The 13229-nt window shown below is 39.2% G+C and overlaps 1 protein-coding gene across 1 annotated transcript in view; it reads left to right on the top strand.

Annotated features, from left to right (window-relative positions):
* The first annotated feature begins 299 nt into the window (after positions 1 to 299).
* The window catches only part of suclg2 (succinate-CoA ligase GDP-forming subunit beta), an 83973-nt gene continuing 71043 nt past the window's right edge, over positions 300 to 13229 (top strand). The window contains exon 1 of the mRNA XM_020087074.2: positions 300 to 433. Coding sequence (XP_019942633.1) covers positions 350 to 433 — 84 coding nt within the window. The 5' untranslated portion in view covers positions 300 to 349. The remainder of the gene's footprint in view (positions 434 to 13229) is intronic.

Below are 13229 nucleotides of genomic sequence, written 5' to 3'. Positions count from 1 at the left end.
AGGAGAGGATTTATTTTCTTCAAATCAGTTTGAACATTCACAGTGGTGATTATCATATCATGTGTGTGTATCAGGGAGATTTTCTAAAAGCTGTGATGTGTTTGTAGATGCAAACAAAAAGTCAGATGCAGACCTGAGAATTGTTCTTTAAAGAGAACTATCAGACTCTAACCTCCAACATGTAACCACGCTGTATGGTTGGTTCACAGTCCACAGTGCGTGTGCGTGCGTGTTCATGCGGTGCATGTGTGTGTAAGCCCCGCCCTCCTCTGCCGGATGACCTATGAACGGCTCCGCGTTAACGCGCACATGTTCGCGACGTCATCACTCCGTGGCTCTCCGTGTCAACATGGCGGCATCCATGGCATCCCAGGCTGCAGCGAGAGGACTGAGGACGGCAGCTTCTAAACACGTCCTCCTCCACAAACTCAAGGTACTGATGCAGCCGACATGACTGGGAACGAATGTCCCTCCTCTCTCGGGTCTGGTTTGCTGTCGTATGTTTGTTGTCATGGTCTCGGGGAGCTGTCAGTGTCGTTAGTTCGCTAGCTAGGTTAGCATGTGTGAGCACAGAGAGGTGAGACAGATCAGAGTTGAAGAGGGGACAGTCCCATGCTCATGTAACTCATGTCTTCACTGTGACATACAGCTCCTGCAATGACTGCTGCGTTCATATGGTGGAGTATGAGTTCTGACGCTGACTTTACTGGGACCTTTCTGAGGACAACATCACTAAACTGGTCACGTATGCAGTCTTGTCTTGTTGCTACAAAAGTTTTAATAACCTGTAGACTTTAAACCATCCCCATGCAGCGGCTCATCATCAACAGCACAGCTCTCAGTGTGGTCATAATGCTGTGCCTGCAGGAACATTTCAGATAAGACCACAGTGTAAAGGTTAACTCCTGCACTTCGATCCTGATCTGTCCATGAGCTGCAAACAACAGCACAATGCAGTTCATCTGATTTGTCTGTGGACAGCATGACTCCAAATGATTACAGTTAACGGTGTCTTCTGCTTTGCAAACTGAGCGTTAGACTGAATTATTACAAACAGGGTTTCCCCTGGGTTGCACAGAGGGCTGAAGTGATATTTTCACACTGTTACGTTATGTATTAAAGGTTCAGTGTGTAGAATTGAGTGACATGCATGCTTGTCACAGCTGAATACCCCCCCACCAAAAAAACTAAAACAACAAACAAACAAGAAATTCAGTTGTTATAAGAACTCAAAAGGTTTTAATTTAGAGTTTCAGTAGTTTAGACTACCCCCTCCGTAGAGAGGACCCGCTCTGGATGTATATATAAAGTATGTAAAGCGTAAAGAAAACAGCAATTAGTACAATTTAGAATAAACACACTGGTGAAAACATCACTAGAATTATTTTACATTGAATATCTGCCAATATATCCCTTACACCTAAATCTTACACCCTGGACCTATAAATCACAACGCATGTTGTTTTAACTTTACTCTCACTATATTCTGATGTGGTATCAACATCTGGCCTGACTGCTCAGACCAGGATTCTTCAGTGCTAAGAAAAGATGCCAACAGACCCAAATACGTCCTGTGATCCCATCAGTCAAACCACATTCGGAGGTGAACTGGGAAGCATTGGGCCACATCCTCTTTGCTGAGTGAAAGCAAATTATAACTGCGGATGTACAGTTTCAAAATGAATCAAACATCAAACACCCACCCTTCCCTGTAAGTGCTATTACTCATACAAACACACACACATTGACAATAGACACATCTGTAAACTTTGTACTGGGTAAAAGAAACAGAAATGATGTACGTGTGTCTTTGCATATAAAGCAGGAATGTGAGATCCAATCACAGGATTAGACATTTGCTAGAGGAAAAGTGAAACAATGATGCTCACTGATGGAGTGAGCACTTTGTCCTGAAGTAATCCTTCTTATTTTTCTGTGTGAGTGCACTGGCATTGGGAAAACAAGCCATGTGATGAATGGACTTGAACTCCAATTTCCTCATCCTCTCATTGACATCTGACAATCTAACAGTGTTTGTCTGTTTCCCAAAAATTCAGTTACGTTGGGCGCCTGTAGACAGCTCATTGTCCCAGTGGCCTCCAGGCAGCTGACTGAGTTGGTGTGGAAGTAGTTCAGTCTTTTTGAGATCTTCATCTTTGACAGATATAGTTCTTGGCTGTTTGACATTTTTTCTCAGTTTCATTTCTGCAGTAAAGATGTCAGGAAATGCTACAATTTCCTTTTCACTCTTCATGAATTGACTTCCTCTCTGGAACAGGTTACATCAGCCTTCTGAAACTCCGTCCGTTTACACTGGACTAACCAAACAACGATTAACTCTGGAAGACTCAAACACTTGCTAGCCTAGCAACATTAAGCTGCAAACAACCCATAATGCAACACTCTGAGACTGTAATGGAATATTAGAAATAAGAGACAAGAAATTGTCTTATAATGTATCATAAGAAAATATTTGTATGTATTATAAAACAAATGATCCTCTTATATTTAAAAACAGTCACTTTATATTAGAATATATTATAAGAAAATATATTTTCTTTTAAAAATATTGTAATATAAGGTGAGACAATATATTGATTTCTATTATAAGAAAAAAAATATATATGATAAAACATTGTCTTATTTATAGGACAATATTTAGTCTTAGAATATGGTCGTTACCGTTTTCCTTTTCCTCCAGAGGGGAGAACTCTCAGCATAGTTTTTTTTCTGTTCATTCTTAAAATTAAAGGGAAATCTGTGAACAGATTGCTTCCAAAGCCACAAGAAAGGAACCACAAACAAATATTTGTGTCTTGTATTGACTGACAAAGAAATTCCCTCTTACAGAGATGAAAGCAGAATGGTGTTTTTGTTATTGAATTTCAAGCTGTAAAACATGCGCCTAAATAAATCAGCATGTTCTTGTACAAGCTGCTCCTCAGTTGGATGTTTTTCCTCTGAGACAGTAGAAGAGATCTGGTCTCTATTGGAAGTGTGCCTGTGTGAATGTTTGTAGCATGAGTGCGGACACCTTGACTGTAAGGACAGAGCAGGAACCTGACCAGTCAAGTATAGGCACACTCTGTGTTAACTGATTTTTGCAATTTCATGTCCTATTTATGTCATAGCTGCTTTTGCTGTGTTGCCCTGATAGATGTGGTGGAGCCTTTTGTCTTGACACTTGAAACAGTGTGTTGTTGAAAACTGTGATGGCTTGAGATCCTTCAGATCAGTTAGGAATATTGCTTATAACAAGTTTGTTATCAGGGAGAAGGCTGTTAATCTATCATGCTTCCCTTCTATTAAACTATTTTATTAAATCCATAAAGTAATGACATAGTCCAATGGCTATCTCCAGAATTTTCATTAGTAATAAATCTAGTGCTATATTAAGATTGTGCGTCCGAACTGAAGTAATCCAAAGAGGTGATTTCATATCCAGGTGACGAAACATATTGTTACTTGTTTCTTGTTATTGTAGATTGAGGTGATGTCTTTGCAAATGTAATTTGAAGGTCATTACCTCCCGTGGGCAAAAGCCACTTGCAATATCTGAGTCTGGGTTTTATTATAAGCACTCAACTGTGACTCTCATCCATTGTCTCCGTCCTGTTTGACATGATTGTTGCAGATATACAAATACACAACTATTGATGTAAAGAGTGTGATTTATGAGGCAAAGGAATATACTATGGACTATCATGAAACGATAAACAAAAATAAAGTTTTTCTTTTTTCCTATGAGATAAAGTGTTATATCACACAGCCTCTGTTCAGTGGCTGCATTCTGGTAAGTCATTTTAACGAACATTTAGGATAAATGAGCTAACAAGGCCTTGTAGGTCTGGCTGTACTTTTTGAATGCGACCTTTTACCGATAATCCATGCATCAAAGACCCATTTTACAAGGGTTTGGCATTTAGCCATTCTTTTTCATTTACAACCTTAAATGAATGTATAGCAGATTTCCCTGTAGGTCACTCCTCAAACAACCAAAGAAATGTCTCGTTGGAGAGTGGTTCATTATTCTCAGAAACACTGTTCAGAGTATGTCGAGCACAGAAAGACGCTCAGAAGGCACAGGGTGACCCAATTAGGTTGCAGACAGGTATTGTTTGGTCTTTAGGTAAGTGGCATTTAAAACAAAATGAATAATTGAAAGTAGAAAGTACAAGTTTAAAGTTCAGCCAAAGAGTTCTTACACATACCCATCCTTTTATAACCCACATTGAATTAACTAATCACATTTCAATAGAATTAATCTTTTATCACAAATTATTATCCATCTCTCAGCATGTCCCTAAAATGTAAACCTTGAAAAACTCACCCCGGTGTTTCTTTCTTTCATTCTTTCTTTCTGCCTGTCTGTCTCTGATTCCCCCTTTCTCTCGGTCTGTGTGATAAAAGTGATGATCATAGTTTTGAAGCGCAGTATCAGATACAAGGTGTTTCTACAACAGAATCTTATCAGCCTGGATATTGTATCAGCTAAGCTTTGTGATCATTTGTAAACAACAATGCACAATATTCGTATAGTTAGGATTCGTGATGCTCTTAGAGGGGTAGTAGGATGTCGTTTTTTTCCCCCTGCCCTCGCTCTTATTCTCCCTCTCTCATAAATCAAATCTCCTGAATTCTTGTCTGCACAGCGAGATAATCCTCAGGCTGTTTTTCACTGTCGCTGCACAGTGGTGAATTTGTAAACGTTTGCTAAGTTTTTTTCTTGTGGAAGGTGTTCCGGCTTAGTAATAACCTAACGGCGTTGAAGCCCAGCATGGTTTGATGGGAAACACTGGGAAGAGAGGTGGCTCAATGAGACTCACTCCTGAATATTTTACAGAGGGGGGTGGAGAGCCCTCTGCTTGCAACGACTTCTTTTGCTGGAACTTCAAACGACGGGCGGCTTCCCCATCTGTCTCAGCAAGAACACATTTACATTTCCTCGCCGCAAGGGATACTGGAGGACAAAGTTAGCTCTAACTGGATTTGAATATCGCTTCACCAAGGTTAATAGCCATTTCTGTAGCTGGTGAGGTGCTTAGGCTTTTTCAATAATTTAGAAGGGCTGCAGTCATTAGGAAATGTTGGCAGCCGCTGAAATGGGGAATACAATGAGTGAATGCACTCCTATCAGCTTAACTTGGGCTGTTGTACCAGTGTAGATAATGAGGGAGAAGGGGGAGTGATGCTGAGAATTAGTTGCGAAAACAATGTCATTGATTGCTGACAGCTGTAATTCATTAAAAGTGCAGTATGTTGGAGATTATGTTCTGCTGCCATATTAACTTATCCATCATCTCTGAAATTAGATCTTCAAACATATTGTAAGTGTACTTTGGATTTCATAATTGAGTTTGCCAGAGGCCACTCCCTGCGAATTTCAATTTTCTAGTCACGCCGTCCTGACTTGCCCTCGTCAATGGCTGATTCGGTCACCTGATTACGTACCATGAAGACAGTGACGGTGCTGTTACTGGCTCTGTGAACACATGTGACCCTGGTCATCACGGCATTAGCATATATCATGTGTGATCCAATCACAAGTGGACAACTCCTAAAACGTCAGTTCATACCTGGTCTGAAGATTTGTCTCCACATTTGATCCGATTGGATCTCGCTTGCATTCTTTATATGCAAATAAACATATCCATCATTTCTGTTAACCAAGACCAAATGTGCCAGTCTACACTATGAGAGACCAGTCTCTTTTCACACTTACACACCTCTACAATAAAACGTGAATTTGTATAGTCGATAAGAATGTGTGTTAGTAATTGGATCTCAAATGCATCGTCAATGTTTTCATACCTGTGCTCAGAGCTGTCAACCTGTCACCTGAAACAGATGCTAATATTAGTTCTGAACAAGGCCCATGTTGTGGAGCAACATCACTGCTGCCATTGCTAATTGAACGACGAACAAGATACCAAATATGAAATGAATTCTCATTACAACCAGCAGTTGTACTGATACAGCTCTAGACTCCAAGCTAGTATGCTTGAAGAACTGATTTTATGTTTTCTCTAAAGTTGTCTTGATTCTTTTGTTTTGTATTAAAATATAGACTGTTAAGGCAACCAGTAACATGAGTTTGTTGGCAGGAGTGGATGGACACTGTTGCCATAGAAATTCAGGAGTTGTGGCTTCAGGTAGATGCTTGTTGTCAACTTCTTACATGAGGACTTATAAGGAATTGAACCTACTGCGTTCTTGTATTGCCACCTTCTTACTCCTGTGTTATCCCCTTAGACTAAACACCTTTTTGAATATATTACTCAGTACACCCTCTCTTATTAGCCATGCTAATTACTGAAATCCCTATCTGCAGAGACACAACAGTCAAGTTTTCCTTTCTTAAGCCTGTCTGCAGGAGATTAGACCTGCCCTGTGTAAAGACCTGCCAATGATGCAAATCTCACTGATCTAAATCCTGGAGCCATGCTCTACTGCTCCCGCCTCTGTCTCAGCTCCTCTGTTCTATTCCTGGATCTTGAACAGACACATGTCATTTCTCGCTCCCTACTTTAATGGTCTGGATTTGACCTTCGCTTCTAACAGGCAAAGACATAGAAAGCTACAAGTGAGTTTTTGCAGTAAGGACAGCAAATGATGCATCTTTTGTGTTGTAAAATTGTGAATGGTCCATGTGATTTCTGATATCATTAGTGAGCAGCCTGGACATGATAGATTTATAAAGAAAGTCAATTTAAAAAAATGCCATTCCATTGAAAGTATAGGCTAATAAGTCAGAGTGCCTTTCAGGAAAATACATTATTAAATAAAAAATACCAATCTAGCAATGCAAGAAATTCTCAGTTTCAAGTCCTGCATGAAAGATAAGATAAAATGACTTGAGTATTAGCAGAATGTAGTTTAGTTATTAAAGTAAAATATATTATAAAATGACATCTGTAGATGAATACTTAGATTAAGCGTCACTGTGAGAAATGTATAACTGTTGCTGCAGCTGAAGCAAGTTTATACACAATTTCATATCCAGGGACAACAGAAAAAAATCATGTGACCATTAGGAAGAAGAAAAAACAAAGTTCTGAATTAGAGTAGTCAGTTTTCAGCCTTTTTTCCCCTAATCTTTAGTTTTTTGTTATAGATATTTGATAATTTGAACATTTATTGAAACGAAACCACGTGAGAAGCTTAGAGGGAAATATTCTGCCGTCAGCACTCAAGTTTTGGATTGATTAAAGAAGACCAGGCTAGATGGTTTTCTTAATTAGCCCACTAATGCTTCATGAGGCATGCTCCTGCTACATAGCTGGATGTGAGTGGAAGTATGCCTGTGATTCATACTAGCCTGTTTATGCAGAAAATCCACATTACCTCTGCCTCTTTGCCTCCTCCATTTCTTTTTACTGTGTCACCTTCATCACAGCTTACTGTGCAGTGCTTGTCTAATTGCAAGATTGCTTGTATTTATGAGTGGCAGCTAAGTAGCAAACTGCTACCTCGTTAGCAGGAAAACGTTGGAGTGCAATCTGTGTGGCAATGATTTTGATAGGCGTTCAGAGTACTGCGCTCTCTGATTCAGCCTGTGGTCATGGAAGTGGACACAGTAAAAAGTTCCTTTTAAATTCCCTCCGGATGGTTAGCTAAATGGACGGGAGAAAGAGATGAGTTCATAACCTGAATGGGAACAAATCAATTACATAGAATTGGTGAACTGGCAATCTGTTAATTTCTTAAACATTTGATAATGCCCCTTAAGGAGCATTCTGGTTAATTAACTCTGCAGTCATTTGTCGTCACTAATTAGGCAGTGTCATTTCAAAGGGGTTATGGTCTAGCCATGACAAATAATGAAGATTTTAACTTCACCAGACGTCACGGGATACGGCTTCATAATACGAGATATTCTGCTCCTCTGGAAACTCCAGTTCTCCCATCGCTGTGGTTTGCAGTTTAGAACAAAGTGCTCAGCTTTGTGCAAGAGTTAGGGATTTTGTTTGAACAGGGTAAAAAAAGGCATTTTTTCTAGGACCCAATTCTGCAGAATTGCACATCATATTTTCTGTTCCCACAATGTGGTGATTCATGATAAATAATGGGTTTTTGTGTGGAATGATATGTGAATGTTTAAATAAATTTTTTAGGTTCCAGCTCTACTATGAGATTAAATGTTCCCATTATTAATGTTCGTTTCCACAAAAATAGTTTACATTCTCAACATTTAATGATTTGCTGAAATGTAAGTTGTTACTAATCAGTTTCGTTTTACTGAGAAGGAAAAAAACAAGCCACAAGAAACTGCAAAGATCCGAATTTGAAATAGCATATAGCAAAAAGCATGCTTCCATTAGTTCACTCCACAGTAAACCAGACTGAGTCTGTAGCCGTGCTAAATGCTGATGACAGTTGGTTAAATGCTCATATTTGGTCTTGACCAAAGTATTAAACAATGTTTCTCATGGCAACTGATGTTTTACTGTAATGGAGATATTAGAGTTTAGACTGAAGTTCTGAACGAATGGATGGACAGACCACTGACTGGCCGCAGACTGACGTTGCCATCCATAGAGCGACTTTTCTGGCATAACACTACTGATAAGCTTTTACAGTGTAAAATACACAACAATTTAGCTTAAATTTAGCTGCTTTGTCTTTTTTTCATTTTTGAATTCCTTTTTTGACATTTTAATAAATATCCATCAAAAAGATTAGCAGGTAATATGTTGTGGTTAGGACTGTCACTGTTAAGATGACAGAAACATGGGATTTGGTTATATATCCTCACTGTATATGACCTGTTTGAATTCAAAATAAACAGTCTAGCAGGGAAGCAGACCATATTAAATGGTTTTAAATAGTTTACTTAAATCGTTTTAAAGACCACCTTGAATAAACGTTTACATATTACATTACATCACATATCATTTCACTGCCGCTTTTATACAAAGTGACCTGCAATAAGTGCATTCAACAACTTGAATAGAAACTTAGAAGACTCCAATTCCTTGTGATCCTCTGGAATTGAAGTCTTCTAAGTTCATCCTCTTGTTCTTCATGGAGTGTCATGCAGGCCACATCAATACAGATTTGCAGTATCCTCATGAATATGCCTCCTTGAAATTGTGCATTTGAATTAGTAGAGTTGAAAGTAATAGCCTTTCTTTATTTAGCATACACTCTCAAAGGAACCAATCCTGTATTGACATATTAAAATGTTCCCATAATGGAGCCCCATATGTTTAACCTTTGAACACTTGTTAATGTTTATAGCCTGTGTGTTAGAGGGATTTTGTCTTGTGCTCAAGTTACATTCTGAATCGCTTCCATTCTTAATTCTTTAATGCAGCTCTTTGTTGTGCATGTAAAAGCTTTATCTATATTTATAATTTATAAATGGCTGGAATAAAACACCAATGAATAATGAATAACAAGGGTAATTTATAACATTTTTATTTGCTTCTGAAGGTTGGGGAGTGATGAAGGTTCTTGTTCAGGTGTCCTATTAGGTATCGATTGGCTGATGCAGCAGCAACCACTTTGCATGTGTTTTCCGCATCATCAGTCAGAGCCGTCTTTCCAACATGCTGTTGTTCTTCATCAAACAGAGCACTGGGTACTAGGGCTGCCAGTTGTTATTCAGAATTCAAACACTAACTCCGGACCCCTTGTGGTCCAGAGGAGAGTGGTTCTGAAAGTCAGCTTGACCAATTGCTGCTTATTGACCTATCATTAAAACTAAGCTAATAAATAAAAAATGACAATTGGCAAGCAAAGCTGTGCTGATTTGATTACCAGGGCATTAAAGCATCTGTCTTGTGATCGCATGGAATACAAGGCTTGTATTTTAATTAGTTTGAATGTATAATGTGCCAGTTCACATTTGTTTAAACTTGACTTTTATGTTTAAGTAACAGCACTAAAGCCTGAAAACACAGTAGGTCATATTTTCACCAATTAGTTTGGGCCTAGTCTGAACATACATTTGGTTGTTCATACATTCTACACAGGTTAGTTCAGAACTTTAGAGCAAACAATTCTGCATAAATACTGACTTACATCAACAAATATTCTACATCATGAAGGTTCTGGTTTTAACTATTGAAACAATTGGTACAGAGTATGCATGCTGTCCCCATCCCTGCCTGGGATTTCTTTTAGTGCAGTCCAAAGACATGCAGGTTAGGCTGAATTGGCGACTCTAAATTGCTCATAGACGTGAGTGTGAATGGAAATGGTTGTCTGTATGTATCACCTCTAAAATAGACTACCATCCTCAGTCGGTCTTTCCCTACGTGCACCTACCTGTCAAGCACTGATCATGAATATCATTGCTTGACACAGTCCATTTAGCTGTTAACATGTGCCAGAGATGAAGTGGCCTGTAGCTGATTACTTTAAATAACAAATGAGGACACAGAGAGGAGAAGAGAAACAATCGACCAAATGGCCAATCCTACTTACTAGTTACTTGTTTTGCATGGTATTCTGGCAATTTTCTTCTACTACTCTGAACGCTCTGCTCGGAGGACCATCTAGACCACTACTCGTTGATCGCCCGAAAGAAATGGGACATGTATCCCTCTATGGTAGTGGTAAGCATGCAGAAGAGGGGACTGCTAAGACACCTGTATATATATACCGTATAGATGAGCAGTCACACCAACCCAAGTGTTTGGAAAACAGGTTTAATGATTTAATTATATATAAATATATGCCTTACACACGCATAATCACATGCTGAGTAATCAAATTAATATTAACCACAAACAATTTGTCATGATCTAATGATAACATGTGTTTGTGATTAATTACCCCCAAGCACCACATCAACATATATGAATTTTGTGGTATTACTAAAAGATAGCCTGGGCTGAATGGTTAGAACCACAGTATTGCCATCCTTAGTTTGATAAATAGCCCGTGTTCAGACACAATGTTCCCTTAATGTTACAGCTGCCAGTGCAGAATCACATCTTCACTTACTACGCACTGGATCCTGACTGACTTCACTTCCACTCAAGGAATGAATGAGTTTTTTGACCTGCCATTTCAACCCTTTGAATCTTTGAGTGACAGATTGAGGAGCGGTGCAGCATTGACTGGCTGCTGTTTATGGGCCTGATCAAAGGTGATTGCCTGCTTTGTAACCTTCCCCTGTAAATTAGGGCTTATGGCTCTAATAAATTTCCAAGGGAGCCAGAACAACTCTGTCAGATGGCGACTTTTTGACATTGTTTCACTCTCTCACAGTGATAAAGACAACTACTTTAAATTAGCCCTAGGTTATTGACTCCTTAAGTTTAACAGAAGGGCAACCGACAAAGTAGTAGCATGTCTTAAAATGACTTTGCAAAGTGTCGAGTTCAGACGCCCTGTCACTGTGATGACACTTCTCACAACAAGTGTGGTTTGACATTATGCATGCTGCTCTCAACCAAACATGAGACTGCACACTTTGTGCGTCTTAGGAGGAGTCCTGATGTTGCATGATGTTGTGCTGAATACCATATGAACTAGCCAAAGAAGTGTTGGAGTATTGTTATTGTATTACACAAAGATTTTGTCCTTCATGCCACTCATGGATTAATACCATATAGACAAGGACATGTCAACCTGATGCAGCTGCTTCCATAGCACTGTCTGTCCTTTGTGTGCCCTTGTATGAGGGCAATGCTACTCTGAGCTCTCTGTTAAGAGAGTGGCCGTATGGTGACATGGTTTATTCAGCACATTTCATTGTTCACACTATTTTTTTTAACTTATGCATTTCAACATAATTTAGTTTTAGGAAAAGTCGTTGTCAGTTTTGTCTTGATGTCTGTTAACCCACTATTCTGCTGTAGATTTTGAATTTATCTTAACATTATACCACTACCTGCTAGTTTGACGTCTACTTGTATTAATACACTGCATGATTTGTAATTTTAGACATTTTTAACCCCTTTAAGAAAAAAGTAATGCACAAGTGATCCTGTTTTGCAAAATGTGTCACTGTGTAGGGTTAGCTTATTTTGTGTCATAAGGTTATAAGTTTACAAATATGATTACCATGGAAACATGGATGTTTCAAGATACAATTTAGACGAGGGTTATGGAAAGCCATCAAAATAAAAAGGATGCTGCACAGCTCCCCTCAAATACGCTTTATAGTTTACCCGAAATAACCTCAGACAACCGGCTGTTTATTTTGATGGATTTAATACTTGCACTGATCCGCACCTCACTATGTGAGCATTCCCACAGCTAGGTTTGATCAAATCTTTAATTAAAAGCATCATTAGGATCTAACTGAAAGTAGGACTTTTGTTTTTGGCTTAAAACAAAAAGCCCCTTCAAGAAAGAAAGAAAGTCAGTATTCACCTCGGCTACAATGTATTGCTGTGACAACTTGTGATCACTCACTGAATATCAAGACTCTTGCTGTAAGCCTGCTGAAAGCAAAACTCCTCCATGAAATAAGTGCTTCTATGACTTCTGACTCTTTGTCCTCTGCCGAGTTTGATTTCGTTAAAAGAGGTTTTTGCTGTGGGTATAAATCATAATGAGAACATGCGTCTATTATTAGAGTGGTGTCACATTAATACTCGTCTTCATGGATTGAGTCATGGCTTATTTTTACCTCCTTTTTTAAATTCCTGACTTAAAGGGAAAAGCCAGGTACACATATGTTTCTCCTCTTCTCCCTTTATGAAGGGAGAATATTCATTGTGTCCCACTTCTCTCCAATTGGATACATTTATGAGGAAAATCTTGAGTGCTTTCGCGTGTAGATGAGTTTGCTGTGAATACTTTATCCCATCTAGGACCCGTATCAGAGCATTCAACTTTGTTTGTGCTGCAGTGTCTATTCCAGTCGTGTGTGTGTGTGTGTGTGTGTGTGTGTGTGTGTGTGTGTGTGTGTGTGTGTGTGTGTGTGTGTGTGTGTGTGTGTGTGTGTGTGTGTGTGTGTGTGTGAGAGAATTAAGATTAAGTAGAGCAGTAGTTAGGTAGAGGGAGTTGGTAAGGTTGTCTCCAGAGTGCTGCTGATGATAATTACTGTGGAGAGAGTGTCTCATGGGACTGGAGGCCAGCTGCTTGCTTGCTTGCATGCTGAGCTTCCACACTGCCATCCACCCCTTCAGGGCAGACATGCAGCACTCACATTCTTCTTCTCCTGTCTTGCCCTGACTGCAGCAATATCATGATCTGACTATCTGATAGCTTTAAGGAGGACTAGGAGTGACTGAACCCGTAATTGTCATGATTAGTATGAGGAGGAT

The sequence above is a fragment of the Paralichthys olivaceus genome, chromosome 2 (genome assembly GCF_024713975.1).
Source record: "Paralichthys olivaceus isolate ysfri-2021 chromosome 2, ASM2471397v2, whole genome shotgun sequence".
Classification (NCBI taxonomy): Eukaryota; Metazoa; Chordata; class Actinopteri; order Pleuronectiformes; family Paralichthyidae; genus Paralichthys; species Paralichthys olivaceus.
This window is presented reverse-complemented; position numbering and strand designations above follow the sequence as displayed.